At 38.1% G+C, this 27073-nt stretch overlaps 2 protein-coding genes across 4 annotated transcripts in view; one reads left to right on the top strand and one right to left on the bottom strand.

Annotated features, from left to right (window-relative positions):
• LOC111854336 (ASXL transcriptional regulator 3) overlaps positions 1 to 6079 on the bottom strand; it is a 79074-nt gene extending 72995 nt beyond the window's left edge. Inside the window, 1 exon segment of the mRNA XM_072710919.1 lies at positions 5913 to 6079. Coding sequence (XP_072567020.1) covers positions 5913 to 5966 — 54 coding nt within the window. The 5' untranslated portion in view covers positions 5967 to 6079.
• Positions 6080 to 6850: 771 nt separating this feature from the next.
• The window catches only part of ccdc178 (coiled-coil domain containing 178), a 57041-nt gene continuing 36818 nt past the window's right edge, over positions 6851 to 27073 (top strand). For all 3 annotated transcript variants that reach the window (XR_002840658.2, XR_002840657.2, XM_023832218.2), the window contains exons 1-6: positions 6851 to 6934; positions 7490 to 7567; positions 12676 to 12809; positions 14266 to 14330; positions 22000 to 22076; positions 22257 to 22454. Coding sequence is in view for 1 of the 3 variants with exons in the window: in XM_023832218.2 (XP_023687986.2) it covers positions 7525 to 7567; positions 12676 to 12809; positions 14266 to 14330; positions 22000 to 22076; positions 22257 to 22454 (517 nt within the window). In the remaining 2 variants the exon portion in view is untranslated. The remainder of the gene's footprint in view (positions 6935 to 7489; positions 7568 to 12675; positions 12810 to 14265; positions 14331 to 21999; positions 22077 to 22256; positions 22455 to 27073) is intronic.

Genomic DNA, 27073 nt, shown 5'->3' on the forward strand with positions numbered 1-27073 from the left:
AAAAGAATGTTCCCCAGTTGATATTAATTAAAGCTGGACTCCCAATAACTAGAACAAAAATAGTGCTCAACAAAATTTTTTCTATTATTTTTTCTACCATTATTTCACTAAAAAGGCAGAAGTAAACAAGAGTATTCTTTATGTCACATTTATGTCAACAACTGACTCTATAATTAACAAAATATATTATATAAAAGGAGGCGTTACGGATCGATATAATATCCATGTGATATCGCCCAGCCCTATATGAAAGTGATAAATGATTATTGGACAAGATCCATGTTTGTTGCCAGATTTTACAACAATCAGCAGTAGACGTGATACCTCTACAGTGGGACCCCCATATCTGGGGTATTGGTAACCATGGTTTCTGTGATCCGCGGTTCATAAGTTTCAAACTGCAAGCCAAGTGAGTACAACCTGTAACATGGACTCATTTCCCATTTGTCCCCACCAATCTGCCTCTAGCGTTACTGCTGATCGCATTCGTTGCCACGTTATCGCACTGTATGTGTTATAAAGATGCATGACAAGCATGGTTTTCATTGTCATCATCCCTTGATACATGATAAAATTTCATTACTCTATCATCTTTTGAGAATTAGGCTAAAACGTCAGAATCCCTTGCGTTTGATAGTAATGTACAATGCACTTTATCGTTGCTGTATTTTTACGTGGGAAATGCCTAACTGTACGTAATTCATCAACCTTCACCTTATGTATGTGCACAAAAATCATGTTATATATGAGATCTATGGAGGGCTCGCTATTATCTGTGGTTTTACAATGCATCAGTCGCAGATACGGGGACATTACTGTACTAGAATTGTTACAGTACATCCACACATACTTAACACATTATCACTTCCTCTAGTTACACCATACTATTTGTTACATGCTATAAAACACCGGCTCATTTACTAGATCTCATATCTACAGAAGCATTTAAAAAGCCACTGTCTGTATTTAGAAAACTCATGTTAAATTCATTACAGAGACATTATCTTTGGAATCTGTTCTTTTATATATTATTACAGCTCTAATTAAGGCCACACTCAAAAAGCCATTTTTGGATCTAATTGATCCATTTCGTTACAGCCTGATTCTTTCATTTTTTTGTGTGCAATTTTCCATCTATTTGCTGCCCAGCAACTTCTAATGCAATGCAATGTATATAACATGTAGTATGGGTCCAGACAAGAGCAGGGCACTGATACAGCACTTGTCAGTGTAATAAATGACTCCCCTCTCACTGTCTGCGATAATGCCTCTATGTTTCTGCATCTGGATTTAAGTGCTGCTTTTGACACCATCAAACTCCATTTGCTCTTGGGCAAACCAGAAGCTCTTTTTTGTCTGAACAGACACTAGCTGCCTTAAGTTCAGGACACATCTGTCTGTTAACAGCATATTTGAGCATCGTGTGAATCGCCAATGTTCTCAGTGTTCCTCTATGCATTTCCACAGGGCCTGGTACTCTGCCGATTAACAATAGTATGCTAATGACCCACAACTCCATGTACATGAGAAAACAAGTGGAACATTTCAACCGTTCAATTATTAAACGTGTACAATATTGTGGAGAAAGTCTTAGGCGATGTCTCAAGCTATTTAACAGTGTAATAAGTATATATTTGCTCAGAAAAATAATACAATTCAACATCAGAGTAGATGCAAATGTAAAGTAAAACACACACAAAAAGAAAGAAATGTCTCTTGTTCTCCAAAAAGTCACTGATATCTTGTTGGATCTCTGCTTCCGTTCCCAAAACTCTCCTCTAGGGCATCCCAGCCATTTCACGTATCCATTTAATTTCACCACCAGTTTACTTAAGTAATTAATTACAAATAATTACATAATAAAATAATTTGATGAGGTATTGATTAGCCAAACATTGTGTCAAGAAATACAGGGGTATATTGGATGGTTGCTATAAATACTGGGGTGACTTTAGGAGAGGTTTTAACGCACTTTTACACCAACATACAGATCATTTTATATTGATTTTCTTTCCCTGAGACTTTTGCACAGTACAGTACATGTAAGAAATTTATGTATCAATATGATGCCTCAAAATCACAACTTACATTTTCTTAATGGTTAACTACTACATTACTGTATACAGAAATGTCTTTAGTTCATTTTTGGAATAGAGCCAAGATCGCCAAAAAGCAGCTAATAAAATGGAGGAAATCTAGTTGTTAGGTCTATTTATTACCTTGAGACTAGATTATTGTGACATAACATCAGGCTGCAGTAATGCTTCCCAAATAGTTCAGGGAAAGGACCGATGTGTTGACAGGAACCAGCGCGCTACCAAAACTACCTGCATCTGTAATATCAGTCCCCTGCCACAAAAAGCTAGGCTGCCAAACAATTATGCATCTGTCGTTACCCATCATACACGAGGAGCCATTTTATAGACCATTTACAACCGCACATGTCATTTTTAACTTTTATGGCCCCTATTTTCCAGGAGTACTACTTGATTGCCTTCTTTGAAACGACCGTGGATGAAATTTTTCAAATTTTTCACAGTAACGGCATGTTGACTTTTTAGCTCCATCTGGAAAAAATTGCCGTAAATTACTGTACTATCATTTGTACTTCACTGTAGACAGCTTTGCCATCATTTACTTTTAGAATTGTAAAATTAAACCATCTTCATTTCTGCCAAAAACAGCTCCAGCAGAGTATCTGAATATTCTTAAAGGTGTAATGGACATACTGTAGGCAACATAACCAGCTTCTGAACATAAGACCTACAGCAAGAGCGATATCATCATCACTGTACCACGTGTACAATAGGGGCACTGTGATCATTTTAAGTCATTGCGTCAAGATGTTTATTTAATTGATAACATGCCGCAGCTTCTGGCTTTTAGGCAAACCTGCCCGTGCGGTTAAAGCCACTAAAGCTGTGTTAAAGGTACTTCTGATAATGATACTAGCCTGACTTGAAGTACGATTGATCATTCAGCTTTGGGGAAAATTTGTAGCAAAAACACACCCGTAATTGCAGTCAGGATTGCCTGGCTTAACTATCAATGTACAAGAATAACAGAGCACCAGGAAGGAATGGTTTCGAATGAATCCCAACCAATATCCACATTACACAAACCTAAACAGTACTTTTACCTCCATAAACACAGTGTTTTTAGCTTCATCCAAAGCTTCAGATACCACCTTTCATCCTGCCATCAAAAGCAGCACCATCACCCCGCCTGCCTTCCACACTTGAATCTTAAAAGCTGGACTGTATAAATCAGGATTCTGTTCTTTTTGTTAATTTGACTCCCTCTGCCGGCCCTGGAGGACGGGCTCTCCGCCTTTGAATCTGCTCCCTCCCAAGGTCTCTCCCTACTAGGGAGTTATTCCTCGCCATTGTTGCCTCTGCCTTGCTCTCTGGGGGCTTAGGGCAGGGATAATGTAAAGCGCTTCGAGAAAATGTAATATTATGAAAACGCACTATACAAATAAAACTGAACTGAACTGAATTGAATTGGAAAAGATCTAAAGGGATTAAAAGGTCATCCAGGCTTCAGCTGCAAATGTATTGCTTGTTTATCTTTGTTAATTTCATAACCTATTTCTCAACTCAACTGTAATCGCAAGTCACAAACCAATATTCAGCACTGGATTTTTAAGTACGTTTGTCTGCATCTGTAAAAAACAGCCAGTTGCCTTCATCTCCTCAGGGTCATGGGAGGGGGGGGGGGGGTTACACCCTGGTCACGATGTCAGTCTGGAGCACGTCTATTAGCTGCGTGAGGAAATCCACGCAGCATGGAGTAAGCGTGTAACACCCACGCAGTCTAACCCGAACCCTGGAGTTCTGAAGCAACGCTGGCACCAAGTCACCCTGTACACAAAAATGATATTTCTCAAAATGAGTCACTTTTCTTCACAAAGGTCAAATTCCTGAACTGTACAAACAACTACGAGCTGCGTTTTTTTGCACTCTATCACACACCAATATCCTTAGCTGTCTTTCTGCACAGGACGATTCCAATTCTTACCCTTATTCGAGAAATATTAACATATTCTAATGACATATTAATTGCTGTTAATCATGGTACTTCAACCTTGGTTGACCATTCTGCAGGCTGGATCTTGATTACCATCCATAATGTTTGCACAACAAAGTGGAGTCCAGAAGCCAGACATGCTAAGCTGGCATACATCACTATTACTAATAATAACAATCATGATGATTATCATAAAAGCCATTACTATTATCCTGATTAAAAGGAAGTTAAAAAGAATGAAATGGAATTGGCTCATAAATTAAGAAGCATCAAAGGTTATGGGTAAGCATTGAGACATTACATTAAAGTCTCATTTACATTACAGTATGTTGCATTGATGTAATACCTTTAATTACAATAATTAATTAGGCCTGATAAATATCCAAATAATTCAAGAATGTACTATAGAAAAAAATGCTATGTAACACTGGTTGGACAAAAAATGTATGGCTAATCAATAGGCAATTAACACGTGTTTCTGATGCCTTATATGCTTCAGGATAAAGTGAACATTTCATTCATCCAATCATCATCCACCATGGTCTATCCAAGCAACTTTTGCAATAATCATTTTTCAACTTGAAAAAAGAGAGAGAAATAAATAAATAAATAATGATTATTATATATATATATATATATATATATATATATATATATATATATATATATATATATATATATATATACAGTATATGAGGCTTATTATACAAAATTAACCACACATGTATCATCACTGAGAGCCAACTGAATTGAGATTCTGGGGTATTGCAGTGAACATAATCCCTCCATCCATCCACTTATGCTGGTGGGGGTCACAGGGCATAAATACAGTTTTAGTCCCTTTTACATTAGAGGAACACCTCCAAGACTGGGTGTGTCTTCTCAATAAGCGGAAAAAAAATAAATAACAGCTTTGTTGCCGGCAAGTGATTTTTTTTTTTTTATCCCGATTTACGGCATCCAGCCAATAACAATTTCTCTACGAGGATGTATGCTGCAAGTTAAGCATAAAGCATACAAACAGTCTCGGGCACTTCCATAAGTCAAGTGGATAGCGAAACGGAACAGATAAAATGCAAACAATTTTATCATGTCAAAAAAAAAATACATTACAGTGACAGAGACTTCAGTGCAAGGTGAACATTGAAAACGATGGCATTAAGACAGCTAAGTTACCAGTGTGGTGTACATAATTAAGTTATTGATAAGAAACAATAGATTTCACAATGTATACCTATTATAATTAACGCACACATACACATAATCACACATACTGTACTCACACTTAACACTTAACATAAATGTTAACATTTAATTCCTTCTGACAAAATTGCGGATAAACACTGTTAGTTCTGAAGGTGAACTAAACAAACAAACAAATAAACAAACAAACATAGAAACAAACAAACTCAGTTAACATGCTAAAAAAAATAATAAAACCAGAGACTGTAAAGAGCACTTAAAAATCACGGGACAACCTCAATGTTCATCCCAAGAGTCAGACTAATTTGCAATTATTATTATTAATTGTTGCCACAGATTTAACTTTAATTACTACAATCCCGTCGTACTGGTCACACTAAGCAATCAGATTTGCCAGTTTCCGTTTAAGTTAACGCCGTAGTAAAAGCACGCCGTTCGCTGCCATTCCAAGGCATGGTTACGATGCCAGTGACTTCGCTACTTTTAATTTCCACATCACCTGGTTGCTAAAGAGAAAGACATCTTGCTATCTCACTATAAAGCGTGAAAGCTGACAGCACGAAATAGCACTGAATTCACTCCTTCCCCCGTGCAGTTTAACGTGGGCGAAGCGGATCGGACTTTATGCACCATCATCTCTTTTTTTGCACGTTTCCAAAGCGGCGAAAGGCAGAGCTTACCAGGCGGGCTGCGTCTGCCCAGGTGCGGTCCTTCTTCCTGCGTTTGTCCTTCATTGCTGGGCTTCATGAGCGGCCGTCAGGCAGCGGCGGGGAGGCGAAGACAATGACACAGTGACATAGTGACACAGAGCGCCGCTCCAGCGCCGCCACTGCAGCAGCTGACAGCTGGAAACAACAATAACACGCGCTGACGTCACGCGGCGACTGCCTCCCGGCCGCGAGCGCTCTCGCGAGCTCTCTCCCCGGCAACGTGACTTTTAATATATCTAGTTATATAAAAAATGCCACCCAGAAAGGGGCATCTCTGAAGTGTATTTTGTTTGTTTTGGACCAACTTCTTTAAGAAGTAAAGTAATCGCGCATTGTTGATTGCGTCGTCTATCACCGAACTACAGTATGCACAAGGACCCCCCCCCCCCCCATTTACGTTTTCTATCACCAGGCAGTTACTTTAACAAAAAGAACGAGTCACCGATAGTTCTTATTGCCCATCATCTATCTAAATTCCTTGAAATGGTTCCTCCCTTTTTTGATGAATACTGCATCCCGATTTATCTTAACTGACTTTCTGTTTAATGTCCCAGATCACATGTAACTAGATAAAAAAAACTACTGCATAAGTCGTTATATTTAAATTTTTCACATTATCAGGGGCTTTGCCTTGTTATTTGTTAGGTGGTTAGTTTTTTTTTTCCATTTAATTTGCATTTGCGAACGTACTGCATTGGTAATATATGTAAGGGATAAAAATAGTAATAATATTTATAATATGCGCTATACATATTATTATCGTTATTTAATTTAATTCATTTATTTTTAATTGTATTTATTTGTTTGCTTGCTTTAACTTTCAGACACATCCCCGCTCTCTGTCCCTGAAACTTGCTTATGGGTCACGCGCTGCACCCGTCGCCTGGTAACCACTGGACGCAGAAACACGCAGCCCTGCAGCCAGCACGCGCAAACACACTCCGCGGCGTGGACGGGTAGCAGGGATTAAACAGCCTTCTGATTTCTGAAAGGTTGGTTTCACCTTTAGCAAAAATCCTTCGTGTTTCTGCAGCAGAATGCGAATGACTCACCAGCAAGTGTCGGCCAGAAATATAGTAACATAATTAACTACCTAGATATAGCTGCCTGACACCCAACAAATGAGAAGGTAATTGGCAGTTTTAGTGCTATTTATATCTTGCACGCTGCAAAACGAACTGTATTTACGGCACGAAATATGTAGTGTAGTAACAAGACTGTCAAAGTTTAATGAGTACATGTGATCCATGTGTTGGCATATTTTTACTTTCCATATTATTGAACTACAGTGACCTTATTAGAAGTCATGCAGTGCAGTTTAGTGAGGTTTTACGATGCATCTTTTCAGTTTCATACACATTAAAGCTTGCATGTAGTATTGTACAAACTGTGTACTATAGGCACACACACACTTACGTATAGTACATATATATATATATATATATATATATATATATATATATATATATATATATATATATATATATATATTAGTGGTGTACTGTACTAACTATGAAAATGGTTATCAAATTGCATTGTGTTTGTAGGTCTGTGCGGACAAATTCCAATTACATGCTTAAAAATGCTGAAATGTCCCTCAAGGCAGAATGAGTCACCTTTACAAGGTCAGTTATCTAAAGACCTTTTTTTTATTACTTTCCTTTCATATCCATGCATGATTACTTATGCATATTACATCTGGTTGTTTTAATAAAACGAAATCTTAAATCGTCAGTGCGACGTGTTGACATTTGTCCTTATGGCCTCAAAGTTCAAACTGAGGATTAATAGAATCATTTCTGCCCGTGCGTGCAGTATCTGTGTTCTCTCCCTGTTTGTGGACACCCCATGGGCTCGCTACCTTGATCCAAAAGCATGCAGCTTAGGTGACTCTGACTTTGCCTGTCACGTGCGTCGTGTGCTTTCAGGCTCATCAGCGGTAAGTGATTATGGAGGATAGGTGGATGTCCAGCAGACTGCAGCTCATGTGCATTTGAAGAGCAGATTTTTTTCAAAACCCACTCAGTCCATCTTTGTTGCTGTTGCCTTTGACACGAGACGGCCAGTGACCTAAACTCCTCATACGTCATTTAGGAACCAAAATTCACTTTTGACTGATTTACAGATTATAATGGGTGGTGTTTTGCATCCTGGAGAAAATGCAGGTGTTCGATTCAACCATACCATAATAAGGATTATAGCGCCAGATCTGGGATGTGATATGAACACTCAAAATAGTTAAAAGGGCAAAGCTACATATCTCGTTACTACTGGAGACTGCATGATCATTGTATCAAATCATCAGTCTCAAATAATAAAAAGGTATGTTGCTTTTTTTTCTTTTCCTCCGCAGGTAGCATAATGGAAATTTCTTTCGCACAGGGCAGATGACAGCTGTTATTTTCAATTCCAGTGAAGAAAAATATTTATGAAGCTGTTTATTGCTATTTTCTGGTTATGTGATATGCTAGCACTTAACATCTTTGTTACTATGGAACTGGCCGAGCTACCAGTGACAGCTGTTCTATTAAATTCCTGTGGAAAATATTTATGAAGCTCTCTATTGCTTTTCCCTGGCCGTATGATATGCTAGCACTGATAGTCTTCGTTTCTATGGAACTGGCCTAGCAACCAGTGCAGAAACTGCCTGCGTAGTTGTTTCACCATTTTTACATTGTTACCATTGCAAATAACTGATTTAAATGTAACTGCCTCTCAGTGATGTGCCTGGGAGTATCTCTTGGGAGGGATGCTGGTCTGCAGTACTCTTTATTTCAGCTCCAGTGTGTCTGTAATGTAATGCGCACTGACTGTGATATAGGGATCCGCAGTTGAAATGTCTATAAATCAGTGTTGAGGTATACACTGTGTTATTTTTCTTCAGTGGCAGTAAGGCTTTTGAGTGCATTGTTAGATAGTTGTGTTCTAGACAGTTCTGCAGTTTTGCACTGTATAACCCAGTTCAGTAAATACTATACAGACAACCAACCCTGTCTGTTGCTTGCTTCATGGGTGTTTGGTTGATTCATGTGTGCATGAAGATGCATACTTGCATGCATTCGTATTAATGCTCTCTAAACTAAGCACTGCAAAGTTGCCTTTAAATGCATGTATGCTTTAATGACATTGGCCAGACCCAGGTGTAATGTAATCTGATGTTTTGTGCACTTGTCTTTGACAGATGAAATCAGTTTGCCCTAATGCAAATTGCTGGAAGAAAATAGCGGGCCTACAGATCAATTGAAACTACCTTATAACAAGAAATAGATCAACAGCATGATGTTCATTTATCACCATACTGCACATATATTATTATGAAGTGACTGTGGTCAATACCCTCTTAAAGGGATTGTATGGCTCAGTTTGCATTTTTCTTTTTGGAAAACTGAATACAATTCTTTCAGTGAAATGAAGCCACTTCATTTCATTAGTAAAAAAGACATGTATGTGTAGATGTTAGCAGTGAAAACACAGTTGGTAAGAAGCACAAAACAAACGTATCGTTGTGTACATGTGCACAATGCAGTGGGCTAGGATCCCATCTAGGGAATCCCCTAGGGAATCGCCTGCTTTCTGTCCTGTACTTATGGGTAAAAAAACACAGTGCATGTAAACTTTTTCATGTAAGGCTTCCAAGATGATAATCCTTAATGGCATACTTGCAAAATAATAATAATAATTATTATTATTAACATTAATAATTATTAATAATATCAAGTTCAATAATTAATAAATAATTAGTCGAATTAGATCATTAATAATGATTATTATTAACAAAATGTCTAATAGGATGATTGATTAATCATTCGAAGACAAGAAAAGATGCTGCACTGATATGAGCAGGAAAACATATGACATGAAGGAAAAATATTATGCTAAAGTCCTAGTCTCTAGGTCTTGGAGTCTCATCTCCAAGCTGGTTCCCCTATCTCTCCGTTTTTAATCTATCATTCTGCATTTCCTGTCTTCTGGCTCATTTATCTGGTTGGATTCCAGGGTCCCGTCTCTGGAATGCTTGTCCTCCCCAGTGTTTACCAGTTCTCTGCATTCGAGTCTTTTCTTACTCATCTTGTTCTGGAGCTGTCTGGACCGTCAGCAGCCCAAAGTCCTATCAGTTGCCTGTTTCCCACTGTGTCTCTTTCCAGGAAAAATCAGGTAGAAGGTGTGACGACTGGATGTCAGCGTCTGGTTTGTTTGTGTTCTGTGTTGTTAATGGGAGATCGACTGCACACTGGAAACAGGTTCCTCCAAACAATGGGAATGCTACAGTGGTCGTACATTAAAATTTCAGACAGACCCACTTGCATAAAGCAGTTACCGCTTTTCTAAAGTTGCCACTGTCTGTTATTGTTGTTGTTTTTGTTTTTTTTACACCGATTGTACTGCTATAGATCTTTCAAAAGTCCAGCTCCCCATATCTACAGAACATTCTGTTTATGGTAAGGGATTGGTCTGCTGCCAGCGTGATGGATGATTGTTTAAATAACTAATTGTGCATATTTCTGTGTAATAATATAAAGCTTTCGTTGCAGAACAAGGAATTTGTCAACATTTGGGTAAATCATAAAAAAATGCCCCATTTATTGATGCACTTGCTGGTATAAATGCATCAGGGAATTTAAGAGTTAAAACATCCTGCAGAATTTCTCAATAAAATGAAAACTGTTGTAAATAGAGCGACTGCTACACATAATGTAATTTCCATAATGAAAGGAACAACAAAATAGTTACTATTTAGTTTTGCCACACAATCAATTGGTAGTACGGTGTAATAGCTACTTCTACCCTGAGAACTACTCAAAGTGTAGATGAGTTGTGTGTTCATCCGCTTGTTAACGCCAATAGCCTGCTCACCCTAACAGCAGTCATGTGACATTAAGGTGCACTTGACGTTTGAGTAGAAAGGCAAGCACTTGCAATGGACTTGATTTTGAACATTGTGTGCGTGACGGTGCTGGATATTCACCATGGGCAGGTTTTCTTTTTGCGTACCTCATCTTGCTCTCCATGACACACTGCAACGTGTGTAGGTACAGTGAGCGTGAGCTTGGCAGTGAAGGGCAGCCACCTGTAGCAGTGTCCATGGAGCTGGGGGTTAAGGGCCTCACTCGGGGGCCGGGTTCAGCCCCCGGAGCCACACGCTGCCCCCCCCATCTGCTATCCCAGCATCTCAGAAACGGTTGACAGAAAGGGTTGACAGACTAGTAAGCAGTACTAAACATGAATATTAAAGTTTTCTTTAAAAAAAACTAAAAAATATACAACCCATATCCTGCACATTTAAATGCTGTTGCTGACAGGGTGATCTATGTGATTTTTATCTTCATCATTGTCTCAGCAACTGCATTTGCGTTCCTGTCAAACTAAATCTTTTTTTTGTGTGTTGCCCCAAAGTCTAGGGTACGTTCAATTAACGCTCATCTGCATGTTCTTGAACTGCAAATGTACTGGAAATTACTGTGGCAGACAATCAATTTGCAGTTAATTTATTTCACTTATTCTCTACTTTGGGTTGTGTGGGTTTGTTTCCTCAAAGTGTCCCTGTTTTGTTTCATAATGACGCTTCACAGTGCTCCTTTCCACAACTGCCATGGACTCTGAACAAAACAGACACTCAGAGCATGTCATTCCCGCAGGGAGAATAAAGCAGTGTTTTGCCTTCCAGATGTCTTTGAAGTCTCTATTTTTGCTAATTTCTTCACTCTTAGCCTTTCATACAACGAGCACTACTGATGTCACTGAGGCTACAAACAATTGTCTGTGAAGCCCAAAGTGACTTAAATACATGCATTTGGAGAAGAAGCAGCATTTCGACTAGGCTGGTTGCTGAACTACCCAGTACACAGAAAAGTGATCTTTGCAAAGCCAGTAAGTATGTGGCCACCTGAGTTGCGTGACCCCTCACCAAAAAATAAGCACAAAATCTGCAGCATTCAATTCTGTATACCAGAGTTTTCCAACCCGTCAATCGCTCAGTCGTGGCACGTCGGCAAGTCGATTATGAGAGGATTAATGGATAATGCTCACGATCGGGAAAAATTACTGAGGGGGGAGCTTGCCCCCCCAGTCAGCAAAATAGCACCCCATTGCCACCCCAGTAAAATCATTGGGTTCTAGTCCGGCCAAGGTTAGGCTCCGCCCCGGTGTGATGCATGAAAACATCCAGTTTATGGCATATTTGTTGCCAAAAAGCACCTAGTTAATGAGAGGTTGTATCAGACTCGTTAAAGCTAAGAGGAGCACCACAAGTGCAAAAATAAGAGCTTAGTACAACAGAGTTATGCAACAAGGCTTTTCTAAACACACAACTCCTCTACCCTTGAAATGGGTTCTGTGGGCAAAAGTGGGCCCAACCCAGTACAATGTACCTAATGAAGTGGCCACTGAATGGATTACTGTTGTATCAAGTAGATTGTATGAAAAAGAATATACTCTCTCCTATAATTTAATTTGTGTTGTTTATGATAATATTACAGTCAATGTTCCTGAAGTACAGACATATGTTAATGTGATCTGGCTAGCATATAATGTGGCATAATATAATGTGACCTAGTCATGTCAACAACACTAATAACAATAGTTCATGTTTTAGTGGATTACCTGGCTTTTTCAAAGACACACTTTGTTGCACATGGCATGTTTTCCAGCTTGATATTTAAGTAAGAACCTCTGGAGAATTAAGATGCTAAGTATCAGTGTATTTATTGATCTTTTTTATTGTGTGTTTACAAAGATGAGGACGATTTACAGAAGGCCTGCTCCAGTAGACGGCGTAGTTGTGCTTTGGCAAACACACCGTCGATGTGTGTTAACAAGGCTATTCAACATATTCGAGAGCTGCAACGAAAACTTGAAAACTGTGAGCAGGTAAGAAAAAAGCAGATAGTCGTATCGTTTCCATCTAGATCAGGTGTTGCAGTGAAGGAAAAGAATGAAAATCATTTTTTTTGGGGGGGGGGGTACTATTATTAAACTGCCTGGACTGTTGTTATCTACAGTGCTTTACGATTTACTGAGCTATAAACATTAGTTTGAGATGTATAGTGTCTGGAGTCTATTTTTTTTTAATTATGTACTACACACAAACAAAAAGTCATTCACGCAACTATATATTTTGTCGCTTCTTGGCAGAAATGCCACAGTTCTTGCTTATTGTCACTTAGTTAATGAATTATTAGATTCAACAGCTGGGGAACAAGACCAGAATAGATCATCTAAAAAAACCTTATATTCCTGTTTTGGACTCCTTGCAACTTTCTATGGATATTCCCATCCTACAAGTCAAATGGTGTTTCTGAATTATAATGGAAGGAACATAAATTTAGTTGTAGACAAAACAGCATATTTTTTAAATGGCCTCATCATATCAATGCTTGCTGGCAAAGGTGAAATGTTCAGGCTGACTGGCCCAGCAATATTATTTTTAGCAATAAAGGTTGTCAAAATATTGTCGTCAGAATCGATAGTCTTTGTAACAAAGTACAATTTGTTCAGTGGCTATATGCTGCCAAATTTTAAAATGGGATTATTGATATTAATCAGTTTAAACCTCAGTATATTTTATGTACTATGTTCGTGGAAGATGGAATATAGTATGAATAATATGAATGTCTTTTTTATAATTTTATACTAAAATGATATCTAATGCTTGCTAGCAATGGATTTGTGGTGTTAACATAAAGACATTCTATTGTAAGAATCACTAGTAAAATTGTAGTCTTTGTCAGAGATTTTACAGAGTTAAAATGCATTTCATACAATAAAATACATTACAACAAAGCCTACCAAACAAAGCCCGGTCGCGGGGGGGGGGGTTCTTATTTTTACTGTCAAGGTATTTGAAGGTACTCCGCTCACAAAGAGAGAATTCTGAAATTCTGCTTATTGTTATGCTAAATTCAGTTATTCAGCTCCGGAATATAAACTTTATCGATCACAGAGTAGTGAACATGCTTTACAGCCACCGATGCATAAAAGATAACTTGCGATGTTGTGATGTCTGACGTGTTTATGGAGGACTGCCTGGGGTGCACATTCCGTATCCATGGAAACTGTTAAAGAAGGAGAAGTGAATGTGATGACATAGGCTCTCTCAGTAGTAACTGATTGCTTTTAGTATCTTAATCGTTTTCTGGATGAATATACTCTGCTTCATTTTCATTAATTTGCTGTAAATTTAATTGGCACAGTAGCAATGTTTTATTTTTATATTATCATAATGACCAGTAGCTTAAATATAATATTCAGGCTTGCCTATTGTAATTGAGTTGCGTTGAAATGAATGGGTTATTTCTTGACTACCGAATGTCTTCTCTTTGTCTAGTCTGCAAATCACTTTCACAAGGCGGCCCAAAAAACAGTTGACAGCAAAGTTGAGAGGTACTGTAGGTAAGTACATTAAAACCAATTGACTGTATTCATGCATCACATACAAAATGGGCAGGGATAAAGACCTACAGTATGTGACTATGACAAGGGTCAAATCTTTATGGTCACACAACTAGGTCAGAGCATCTCTGGAACTGTGTGTATACACACACACACACACACACACACACACTATGTATGAAATATTTGAATGTTATGGTTTATCTTTAGGAGATAGACATAGGAATGAGAATATCATGTTCATTTTTGAGATTCACTGGGAAAAAATTGTTTAATCATAACCTAAAAACAACAACAATGATGATGATAAAGATGCCATCTAATAAAGATATCAAAGATCTCAAGATGCCATCTAATAAAGATATCAATGATGTCATCTAATAAAGATATCAATGATATCAAGATGCCATCTAATAAAGATATCAAAGATATCAAGATGCCATCTAATAAAGATATCAAAGATATCAAGATGCCATCTAATAAAGATATCAAAGATATCAAGATGCCATCTAATAAAGATATCAAAGGTATCAAGATGTCACCTAATAAAGATATCAAAGATATCAAGATGCCATCTAATGTCCACTCCTGTCAGCCATATGGAGTCTGGAACCTCCTCTTTTCTATCTGGAGCTTCAAGGTTTTCAGCGGCATGTTCATGGTATAATATGGTGGATCGTCTAATTTTGTGATACTAATTGTGATAATAATTAACTGCAATTTATTTTACTTCAAATCAATATTATAGTATGGCATGAAAAAAGTATGTTTTCAGATGAAATCCATTATAAGGTGATCCTTTATTCCTTCTTACTGTAAATGTTTTCTGAAACTTGCATTATGTTGTAAATCATAGCAAAGTCTCAACTACTGGCTACTAAAGAGAGATCTAGTGGGTTGAGGCATTAAGCTTTTACGACTAAAATGTAAGTGCCTTAGGATATAAATAAAACTGCATTCAACTTAAGTTAATTTGATAGGTGAATTCACAATATCAGGTATTCACAAGCTAGTAGTTGGTTCAAAGGAGGGAGTTTTTAATGACGAAGCAGAGGTATGATCACAGCCTAGAGCAGAAGCCGTGTAGAACAGACTATTACATAAGGGAGAGAGAATACACTGGTTGATATTCTAAAGATGTCTCCATTATTCTGTTATCGATGTTACGTGTTGGAAGTGCTGATGAAGTGTGTGGTGACTCGGAAAAGACAAGAATAAATATTATTTTGATTTGAAGAGGAACGTCCCCAGGTCAGCTTCAGATGATGATTAGCCCTCCTGATGGAGAAAAACAGGTATTAATGTGAGTAGAAATATATGGGTCCAAGGGGAATATTAAGAAAGGTTGTCATCTTCAAAATGGTGGTGAAGCTTTGAGACGAGATCATAACAATGGGAAGTAGAAACAAAGAGGCAGCAGTGATAGCATGTCTGGCTAAAAGGGTAAGACTGAGGTTTCGCTGCTTGTGGTTGGCCAGTTAGGAGCCTTGGCTTTTGGGGGAGAGTAGCATCATAAGAGATAGAACGATAGTAATGATCACAGGGGCAGGAAGCTTAGTCAATAGACAGGTTGCTGTCAATTATTGAATAAGAAGAGAGAATTTTAAAGGAAGTCAAAAATCGAAACCAAATCGAGTTTCTGTTATTCCTAAAAGCTTCCATTTTGCAATAATACCACTTACAGCTGACTGTGGAATATCCAGCAGGGAAGAAATTTCATGGACTGACTTATTACAAAGGTGACAACCTCAATTCCACACTTGAATTTACTGAGTTCTTCAGAATTCCTTCACTAGTGTTTGTAAACCTGAATGCATGGCTAGTTGCTTGATTTTGTACATCTGTGGCAATGAAACCCCTGAATTCAGTGATGAAGAGGTTTGTCCCAATACTTTTGTCCATATAGTGTATGAGAGGACCAGATGTGGACATTTCAGATCAAGAAAGTAAAAAATCCAAACCAGGATTTTGTTTCAACCAACCAGTTGAGCATAAAGAGTCACAGTCACAGAGTACTCAACTAGTTGGTTGAAACAAAATCTTGGTCTGGATTTTCACTTTCTGGACCTGAAATTTCTGCTTCTGCTTATGGCCCTAGTGTAATACTGTAGCGCTGGTGGGGATTAGCATTCCAGGCATGCTCACAGGTAATTTTAGATAGCCCCTGTCTATGCATTGTAAATAGCACCTTGTTTTGCTATTGTTTATAATAGTTGTATTTTCCCATTGTGGCGTGTATGTTTGTCCATGTCTAATGTGAACCCTGTTCCATCCTGTTCTTAGCTTTATATAAATCTCTCGCTATGTGTGCACCTTACAGTTTAGCATCTGAAATCCTTGTGTTTCTGCTATTGTGTTTGGGTTCGGTGCTCAATCAGTGCCTGTTATCGTCCTGTTAAGGGCTACAATTAAAGAGCATGTTACTCCCGGCAAGCAAGTCTCTTCGTCCTTCGCTGCTCTGGTGATGCCTCGGTCTGCCTGCCAATACAATACTCTTGATAAAGGAATGTCATAACAATTTCTTAGGTTATAAATAACTTTAAATGTTAAATTTACTACAGTAAAATTGAGTTATAATGGACTTCAAGGGACCTGGCAAAACAGTCCTTTATATCCAGAGTTGCCCAGAACACAACTACAGGACACCATTTACTCATGCCACACCTCAGCAGACACATTTGTGGTATAGATTATTATATTGTACATGTAGTAATCCAACTTTACCTGACCAGATGCGTGATTATTAATAACCCCGACTACATACGTATCTACGCTGGATATCACCGGCTCGCCACGCGCCTTGTAGGCGGAGCTGCATGTCCGTTATAGCCGAACAAAACTACAGCTAAAAGCGGCCCTGGGGACCAAACTGTTTGTCCGTTATAAGCGAAATTCCATTATATGCGAGTCCGCTATATCCGATGCTTTTTCTGCATGTTCTTAAAGGCACACGGCTGGGACCAGCGGACCTCGTCCTTTATAGACGATATTCCTTTATAAGCGAGTCCACTATAACGGGATTTTACTGTATCTTGCATTAAAGCATCAGCTACGAGTTTTATAAATACTCTTCCTGCATGTTATTCACAAAAGAGGAAACTCGAATATGACACATTCGATTGACAGTTCATTCTCACGAGGGGAATATACAAACTTGTGCCCCTTGATCAGCAGTTGGGAGAGATGTCAGGATGGAATATCTACTGTATGCCATTCTGGGTAATCCGTGGAAATCGGGACAGAAAGAAGAGAGCATAGACTGGAATAAAGTCAACTGTCTTCACTGCAGCTTGGCAGTGCTGACGTGGCTGCCCATCAGTGCTGGATCAGATGGGCTGCTGGTGTAGACTGGAACGATAGAGTTAGCAGTAAGTGGAGAAGGAATGTTAATTAGGAACTGTCTACAGTGACAGATGGCTTTCCTCATCGGACTACTGCGAGTCAACACCCTTATCTTTGTAACCCAGCGTCTTGGTGGTAGGACGCTGTTACTAAAACACTATGTGGAACTAACTATACATTACAACTACCCAGAATAAGTTCCTACCATCAAACAGCAGAATCAGAAAAGGCTAATTAACAGAATAATGTAGCCGTGCTGTTATTCAGCATCTATCCGCTTAATTAAAGTTTTGTGCTCCATGGTGACTCTACCGGGATATGCAAATACGTAATAGCAACTAGCCCATCTTAGGGATAATTAAGGCACTAAAACATAATTAAAGCACTAAAATGAATTGTCAACAAACCATAATAAACTAATAATCAGCTAAATCCTATGCTTAGGCTGATGTGTACTGTCCTTGTATGCCGTCTGTTTAACACACAGGTGTGTGTCGGTTTCCATGTTCGAATTTACATTTGAATTATAAGGTTTGAATTGCAGAACCTTTGTTTTTTCATCCAAGAAACAACAATGAATGATCAGATTTAATGTTCATTGAGTAGAATCTTGCATATAAGAGAATATTGCGTTTGATTTATTTCATGGAAATGGATAAAAGGGAAATATGGATGAACAATAATTCTGTGGGGAAGGGAGTGTCTAAAATGGAGCTGCTGTGGAAAAAACTGAAAGTGGAGAAGAAAAAAATGGAACAAATGAAAATAGATCAACTAATCACCTAAATAATTATGTGGGTATTAGGTTTGAAAGGATTCATCACATTGGAAATATGAATGGTATATGATGAGAGTTAAGGAGCATATTCCATACAGCTTCCTTCACATAGACATGTACGGCCTCTTCCTCCAGAGAGGTCTGTATTGTTGTCAAAATATTGGTGGATACTGAGTCAGTCAACCATGATTGCATCTGGTATGGCCTGTAGATCTGTAGGGTTTGGGATCTGTGTCTGTATCATATCACTTGAGCTAGGCCATTAACCCAAAACTACTGGGATGCCAGATATTAGTTGACCCTGTTCTTTGACCTCACACTCCCTTCACTTATATCTCATTTCGGACAAAATAGTCTCCTAAATAAATAAATGTAACTGGACGTAGTAACAGGTGTCTGAAAGTGCCAGTAGACCTATGACTGGAAGTCTCAATGATCTTAGTTATTTTTATGAACAGACAATCCTTTCCGAGGTGAGCTTCCAGGGTAAGAAATTGTGTACTAAACAGAATGTACTTCCCACTTAGTTTTTGTCACCCTCTGGTAGGAATTGTGCTTAATATTTTTCTCCTCTCCACATAAGAACTTTATTGGCTAAAACAGGAGAGAAATAATTAGAGCATCTTGTATTGCAGCTGCCTGTGGAACAGATGGCTGTGACAGATAAGGAGTCCTCAGAGCTGCTTGAATAAATATAACCTTTGACTCGCTCATGCTCTGGTCCTTGGTTAATTAATATTATTAATAAGCGTTGTGAAGTCGGGGTCGACTCATGGTCGCCATAACACCTTTCCAAGTCCTCCTGCTTCCTGAAGGCAAGCTCATTGTTGTCTCGACTGGGTCCATTCGTCTAGTTGCTGTTTGTTCTGTTCCATTTTAACATTTAACTCTTTGAAGCATTATGGTCTTTTCTGATGTACTGCGTCTTTTCATAACATGAACCATATTGGGCAAGCATATTTCTTCATTGTCCAAATTATACATCCATAAATAGTGATAGGGAATATTTTGATTGTCTCATTTTGTTCTTAGAGATGTATGAGTACTATCTCTCTCTCTCTCTCTCTCTCTCTAGGTCGTTTGTTGCAGTGCTGTAAAGTCTCTGTCTGCATCATATTTCTTGATCTGTTGATCTCTAGATCTCGTGCCGTCAGTGAGGCCAAGTAGGCAAACATTGTCAGTAACAGGGATGTGCAACCAGTCCAGCATAAAGAGCAAGAACAACTCTGACGCCATTGCAAAGTACACGGATGGCCACACTGCAACAGTGACTTACAGGCCTAATGACATAATAGCCTAAGGGTTTTTAATTATTAATTAATTGTTATTTTTAATTAGTCCTTCCTTACCTCGGTTTACTTAGTGGAACGCCTGACAGTCTTGTTTGCTGCAATCTTTTCAAGATCTCGCTTGTACTGGCTTGTGGCCAAAGTAACCTTCCCAAAATCCTTTTATTAGGATTTTATTCCAGTCTGTAGATCATTGAAATGTCTTCCTGACGTGTTGGCATAATTCAGTTAACATTTTGATTCTCCTCAGGATTATTATAATCTAATACATTTCTGTCGGTGTCTACATTAACATTTCCTGCTCAGCAGTGATAGGGCCAATCTCATCTTCACTTCCATTATACAATATTCTTCCATGTGTTTGACCTTAGTAAATATGCCCTGATGGTTGATATCTTTGCTATAAAGGTCTCGCTGTATTCCTTTTATATCTGCTTTTATGTCTGCTTTGTTCTGTTCTGTCAGTTATTATTTGTCCATTGATGTCCTTTATCATACCTACTTGAGGTTAGAACTTTTTTTTAATGTCTTTTCATCATTTTATTTGCCGGCTTGTCTTAAAACAGCCTTATTATTCCTTGTTTATTTGCTTCTTCAGTGATCTCGTACTTTTTGTCTTTTCTGGTAGCTTTTTGGAACAGTTCATTACATTTAACGCGTCTTTATCTCTTTTGATTTGCTCTCTTTTCTATTTCCATTTTGGCTTCTGCCATCAACTTTTTTTTGTGCAGATTTCATTTAGTCAAATTCTCTTATATTCCTCATTAGTTACCTCTATGAATCCTGTCCACAGGTTCTCTATCAAGTAGGTCCAGCATCTCTTACTGGATTGTGATATTTTTCAGTGGGTGTAGTCTTCAGGTAATTTCTTGGATGTGATATTTGCTTATTGTGCCATTTCACTTTCACTTGCAGTTTGCATGTGAGTAGCTTGTGATCTGTTCCACAATTTGCCCCACGCCACGTCTTTGCCGTTTCAATTGAGCTCTTTTTCACTTGTATGGTCCTGGGAATGTAGTCTGTTTATTACTGTAGACTCCATCTGGTCATGTCCAGGTGTGAAGACTATGCTTTGATTGCTTGCATTGTATTGGCAATGAACAGGTTGCTGGATTCACCAAAGCTAATTAGTCGCTCTCCAACTTTGTTTCTGTTTCCAAGTCCATACTGGCAAAACGGCATGTCTCATTTCCAGCAGTCCAGTTTTCAATCTCCAGGAATGTATCTACATCTCTTCTCAGTGTTAAGATCTTGATTTGATTTGGTTGCCACAATGAATTCCATAGAACATCGTGCCAGTGCTATGAAGAACACAATCTGGTTGAGGAAAACCAGGATTTTTTTTTTCTATGTAAGAGTCCCATGTTATCTCAGATTAAAGTCTCTGATTGTGTAACAAGTGACAAGGCTAACAGTTCTAATGTTACTGTTGGTACCTGAGACTGCATCAGAATGAATGACAGAGAGGGTCGTTACAGTACAAATATACTTCCCATTATTGCATCAGCTTCCCTAGGGCAGCTATTATTATATTCAGTCTTTGCTACATTTTTATCATTCCTATACTGAAAACGACCAGCTGACATCTGTCTAATTACATTTTGGCAATGGCTGGCTGCCTATCACTAACTTCCACATGTAAAGCCTCGTTACTGCATATTTTCACACTCTTGGGCTCTACACGTTATACTCTCTGGCTAACAGATTTATTAAAGCATTAACATTATCGTATCATGGGGTTTTCTACATCTTCTGCTGTTTGATACTTTGATTCTTTACGATGCAGCATTTCAACAGTCTATTTTGTCCAAGTAGAAGCAGCAAGATTTCTTTCTGCTACTGGAAACACAAACTTTGAAGTCACACAAGAGTGTCACTTTAATTACGGAGGCTGTGTACAGTTTGAATGAATGTCATAGTAAACAAAATGATTTCCACCTTGAAAACTGTGCTGCTTTTATGATATATTTTAGGTCTGTTAGATAAAAGCTTTTATAGTCTAAGCGCATGTACTTCGTTTCTTTGCTCTATGTTTGACATGGACCTGATGCATAATGAAGAGAGTGATTGTGGTTACTCTCTGTCACTTATTTGTTGCTGCTAGTGTGAGATCGTGACAGTATGTCTTTGAAGATCTGTAGAATAAAACACTGTTTATTACTAAAATGTCATGTCTTGTGTGTTTTCTGATATCTATCTATCTATCTCATTAATTTGTGTTTGTTTATTTGTTTATGTTTTTCATTTCTCATTCATTTAGATTTTTGTGCAGGGTCTCAAGGATTTCTGAATTTCCTACTGCCCAATGTGTTGAAGACTTTGGCTCATGCTTAAGTGGTATTTATAAATCTCTGATATTCTCTCTGAAATTAGTATTATTATTTTTTTTCTTACAGGATGATTTCTTTTGTTTTCATTATCCTCAGTACAAGATAAGTAAACAGAAAAAGAAGTTTCTGTATCTAATTTCATTGTTATGCAGACTGGTTGTTAAGGAGCTTTCCCATTATTACACAGAGAGCCGCAGCACGCTGACGGTTCTTCAGAATGAAGTAGGCGGGGTCCTGGTGGAGGTGATGCGCCTGATTGGTCGGCTTGCAGCTGATTGGCAGGAAGCTGAAAATGCTCTGGAGGCGGAGCAGGGGCGCCAAAGATCACTTCAAATGAAGATCGATGGCTTGTCCCTGCGGAAACAACAGCACTTCCCTGCACCAGGTAATATCAATATATTGCAATCATCAGTTAAGGATACATTGACTACTGTGTTACTTCCATTTCCTAGAAATTCAAGTGGTGTTAGCAACAATATTACATATAGTTTGAAATACCTTCATCTGCAGTTTGTGCAAACACACATCTATAAAAATGAATTACTAATCAGAGTGTAAATACGCTTAGAGGGGCCTATTTCCGTCACGCCTGCTTATAACTCCGAACCCCCTGCTCTACGAAACAGAATCGTGGGGCTGCCACTCGATATACAGAATGCACAAACGGGGTCAAGAGGTGCAGTTACTGTATAGTGAAGCATTGAAATGGCTAAATGTGGGATGTGAAGCTGGCGTGATTGCTGGGGACAGATGGGGTGGGTTTTTTGCATCTCAGCCAAAGCATTCCTCCAGGGATTTTCACATACTACAGTACATTATCTAGCATTTATAGAGAAGAAAGCACTAAACGGAATAGCATCCAATCAGCGGTTGCTCTGTAGCCGAAAACACCTTGTTAATGAAGGAGGTCAGAGGACAACGGCCCGAGTCATTAGGACTTAATCTGCTACAGTAGATTTTAATTTTATGTTCGGCGCATGAAAATACCTGGAACCTAGAATGATCAGGAACATGAGGTCAAATCTAAGCCTGAATATCATCCAGATTCATTGGGTTCTGTCAAATAACCAAATTATCCATCTCAACACTGAATAGTCTTTTGAGTGTAACTGTATAAGTAAATGTGATCCCTGGGATTCTGTCCAGGTTGTGGGTTCAAACAATAGACTCTAGCCAATAGCAATCTAATTACATAGCTGATTATTGAAAATCAGAGACATTGACAAATTAATGAAAAGAGGAAAAAGTCTTGCCTTTATGGAAAACAACTAAGATTTATTTTAATACTGACTCAGTGTTTCACAGAGCCAAAGGGCATCAGTAGTGTACTCTTTGATCTATGCATGCACAATCAGGGACTGGGACGATGTTATTTTTAATTTAAAATGCCGCAAAACATTTTAGTGCTAAAAGGATTTGTTTTCAACTTTTCTGTTCTTTTTTGGATTGGATTTACATTTTTCTCATTCTGGGATTTTTCAGTTAAAAATGTGATTCAGGCTATTGTCATAGTTTTACACAGAGAGCTTTTAGCTTAAATTTGGAAGCCTATTATTCTTGTCATTTTATTACACAGAAAAAGTGGTTTATTCAAATATGGATCCTTTCATTTTGTGTATAATTTAAAAAATGCTAGTAACGTTTGTTTTCTTTGAAGATGGTCTGGGTTAGGTTGCATAAGTTAGGTGAGCAAGACTGCTTCCTCAATCTCCTATTGCTTGTACTGTGACCCGAACAATGCACACACAGACTTTAATAGATCGCATACAGGTTACATACATTTCGGTAACGCTTAAGGCAATGTTCTAATTAATTTATAAACACATTCATAACAAATAATAATGCATTGATAAAGCATTATAAGCATGGCTATACATATTTATCTAAAGGCATAACACATTATAGCCATGTTTATTATGCATTATGAATGCTTTATGAAGCTCTCATCTATGATGCACTATAGCTAGCTTTGTAATGCAGTATATAATGCATATATAATGCAGCACATGGATCGGAACTAGCCTTCTAACCTGATGTGTATAATAGAGATTATTCCTACTGCCCATATGTAGATACACACATCTAATCTATCCTCCACAATCTGGATTAATAGGACGTTAATAAAACAGAGCACAGCATGATACTAGGTAATAGCAGTGAGTACATACTAGAGCTGTGCAATTACTCAAAGTTGAATCACGATTACAATTATGACTTGCCACGATTATGAAAAAAATCATAATCAAGAAAAACGATCTTTGTTTGTATCTCGTATTGAAATGATTCCCTACTTTATGTAGTGCAATCCAGATCAGCGCACTGATTTTTCAAATGTTGTTAGTGAATTCCTTACAGCACAGCAGTCAAAACGCGTTCATGGTCAAAATGGCAGGACGGGTACCTTTGGTTGACAAAAGAAGTAAAGACACATCAGTCATTTGGAATCATTTTGGTTTCAACGAATCGGACCAAGAACAATAGCAAATAATTTACAGAATATGTTTCAAAGCTGTGTCTGCATCACAAGGCGACACAACCAACATTTGCACTTTTTATATCAGTGGACTGAGCAGTTGACTCAAAAAAATCAAGTTTAGTGTTTTTGAACCTCAGAGAACAGTTAATCTCAGTATATTTTGTCTGTTCAATTAAAAAATATATTTGTACAAGTTCAGCGTATGTTATCTTATTAAAATTTTATTTTGCTTTCAATTCAATTTCAATGTGAGTGTATAAGTTTCATTATTATGATTCAATAAATACAATGTTTCTGCGATCGAGAGTAATTGTGGTAGATAATCGTGGTAAATAATCATGATCTCAATATTATTCAAAAATAATCGTGATTATGATTTTTGCTATAATATAAATTTGAATTTGTGCGCGAACCTGACATTGTCATGAATTGCAAAAATTTGTTCATGCCCACTATTACATGGAAGAGAAGGGTGAAAATCTGTTTTTATATTTAAAGCAGTCATGGTTTGATTTATAACATGTTTAACTCGAGGAAAAAGTTTGCATTTGAGTCACGTATGAGATCCATACGAAATTTTTCAAGTAAAAGTCAGCTGCTAGTCAGACTCGAGCTCTAAATGCCGTGATTTGAATCTCTGTGAAATTTAATCTCTGCTCACTTGCAGCAGTAATCTGTCCATTTACCTGCCACATTTTTTGTTAAGGAAAAAAAATGCAAATTTTATGCTATGCTAATCTTTTAAGCTTCCAGTCTTTCTAGTAAGTGAATCATAATATCGGCTAATTGTTGGCTTCACATGCTGGGATCAGGGCCTGTATGAGGGGGCACTATGTCACTCAGCAGGTTACAGCTTTGTGTCTTATACCCCTGTCGAGACTCTGTGCGATGTCCTTAACCCCAACTGCTCCAAGGGTGCTGCATACAGGCTGAGCCTGCGTTCTGACCTCCTGCTGCCCTAATTAGTGCAACACTTCGTTAAATTTAACGAACCACAAAAATATCCTGTGTGCTGCTGATCAATAAATAATAAATAATTAAAAAATAAATATAAATAATTTAGGTAAACTTTTTTTTTTTTTGCAAAATGGTAGCGATGTCCAAATGAAGCTTCATGAACCATTTGCTGTACTCTCTGACCCCAGTAGATGGTGCTCTCTTTTCATAAAAAGGCTCAAAGCATGCCCCGAGCAAACCAAGAGCACCACCTAGTGGGGTCAAAAAATACAGCAAATGGTTCATGAAGCTTCATTTTCCCATCACTACATAATGATCCACTTTTCTGTATTCTCTTTTACAACTTCTCCACCAGACCTCCCTAGTAGAAAAGCTGTTTTAGAAGTTGAATGGAGGGTTGGATATATCGGTATGCCCCATTTTATAGTAGCTAAGAATAATGGCTTTTACGTTCTTTTTTATTAATTATCCACAATAAGTGTGGCATGGACGTTTCGATACTAGGCCTTCATCACTGTCTCTTCAATCTTGAATCTTGAATATTCCATTATGGATGTTACATTGTATATTGATGTCCATTCACCTGTTCGCTTAGCTACTTTCTGTGTTTTGTGAGGTCTTGATTTTCCCCAGTAATTGCTACAGTGTTATACTGGAAGAAATTCAGCTCAGTTAGTGATGCAAAGATCTGGACGTTTTGCTTGCGGGCATGAAACTTGCCAAACTTGCCAGCAAAATTACATTATGTAATTATTTTTTTATTCCATGCCAAAAGAATGATCTATGGGCCAGATTTTTTAATGATCTGAAAACATGCAAAACATGTTGCGGGCCATATAAATCCATCTTGCTTACTTTTAGACCTCTTCTAAATGGTGAATGAGCCGCTATGGAGTGTAGCGTTTCCTGGCTAATCAAAAGGGAACTGAAGAATTTATAGTCTAGAGCAGGGAGACTGCAACTGAATTTGAATTTATTGATCAAGTATCACTTAATATAAATGTTCACAAGCAAGTTATATGTTTCACAGTTGAACCAAATCAGAAAATATGGGCTAAATTGAAATTTCCTCACCACGAAAGATGGTAACAAAGTATTCCTAAATATGTATCATTTTACAAATCACTGATGATTACAACATGAGCTTTTTGTGATTGTGGCAGGTAATGATTGGATTGCAATTGACAATTAGCAAATTTTGTTGCATGATTTAGTGGTTGGAGCTCGGAACTGAAAAGTTTGATTTGATGCAGATGGATAGATCAGTGGACTGGATCAAGTTGATGTATTTGCTTCCATTTTCTTAATAGTCATCTCTGAGTTTAAAACCAGATGGCCTGTAAGGGGGGCATGGGAGCAAAAATAGTGTGAATTATACTATTAATTCCAGTTTTTTAGTACAGAAGTAAGGTGACGCAATGACTTCCATAGTCCAAAACCTTCAGGTTCAGATGAACTGGTGCATCTGTTGGACTCCATGGGTAGCTCTTTTGCCTGATACCTGTGGGGCTGTAGGTTCAAATCCCTCCTCTGTTCTGTGTTCCCCTGTGTGGTGTGGACTTCCTCCGTGA

This window comes from Paramormyrops kingsleyae, chromosome 4, assembly GCF_048594095.1.
Source record: "Paramormyrops kingsleyae isolate MSU_618 chromosome 4, PKINGS_0.4, whole genome shotgun sequence".
Lineage (NCBI taxonomy): Eukaryota > Metazoa > Chordata > Actinopteri > Osteoglossiformes > Mormyridae > Paramormyrops > Paramormyrops kingsleyae.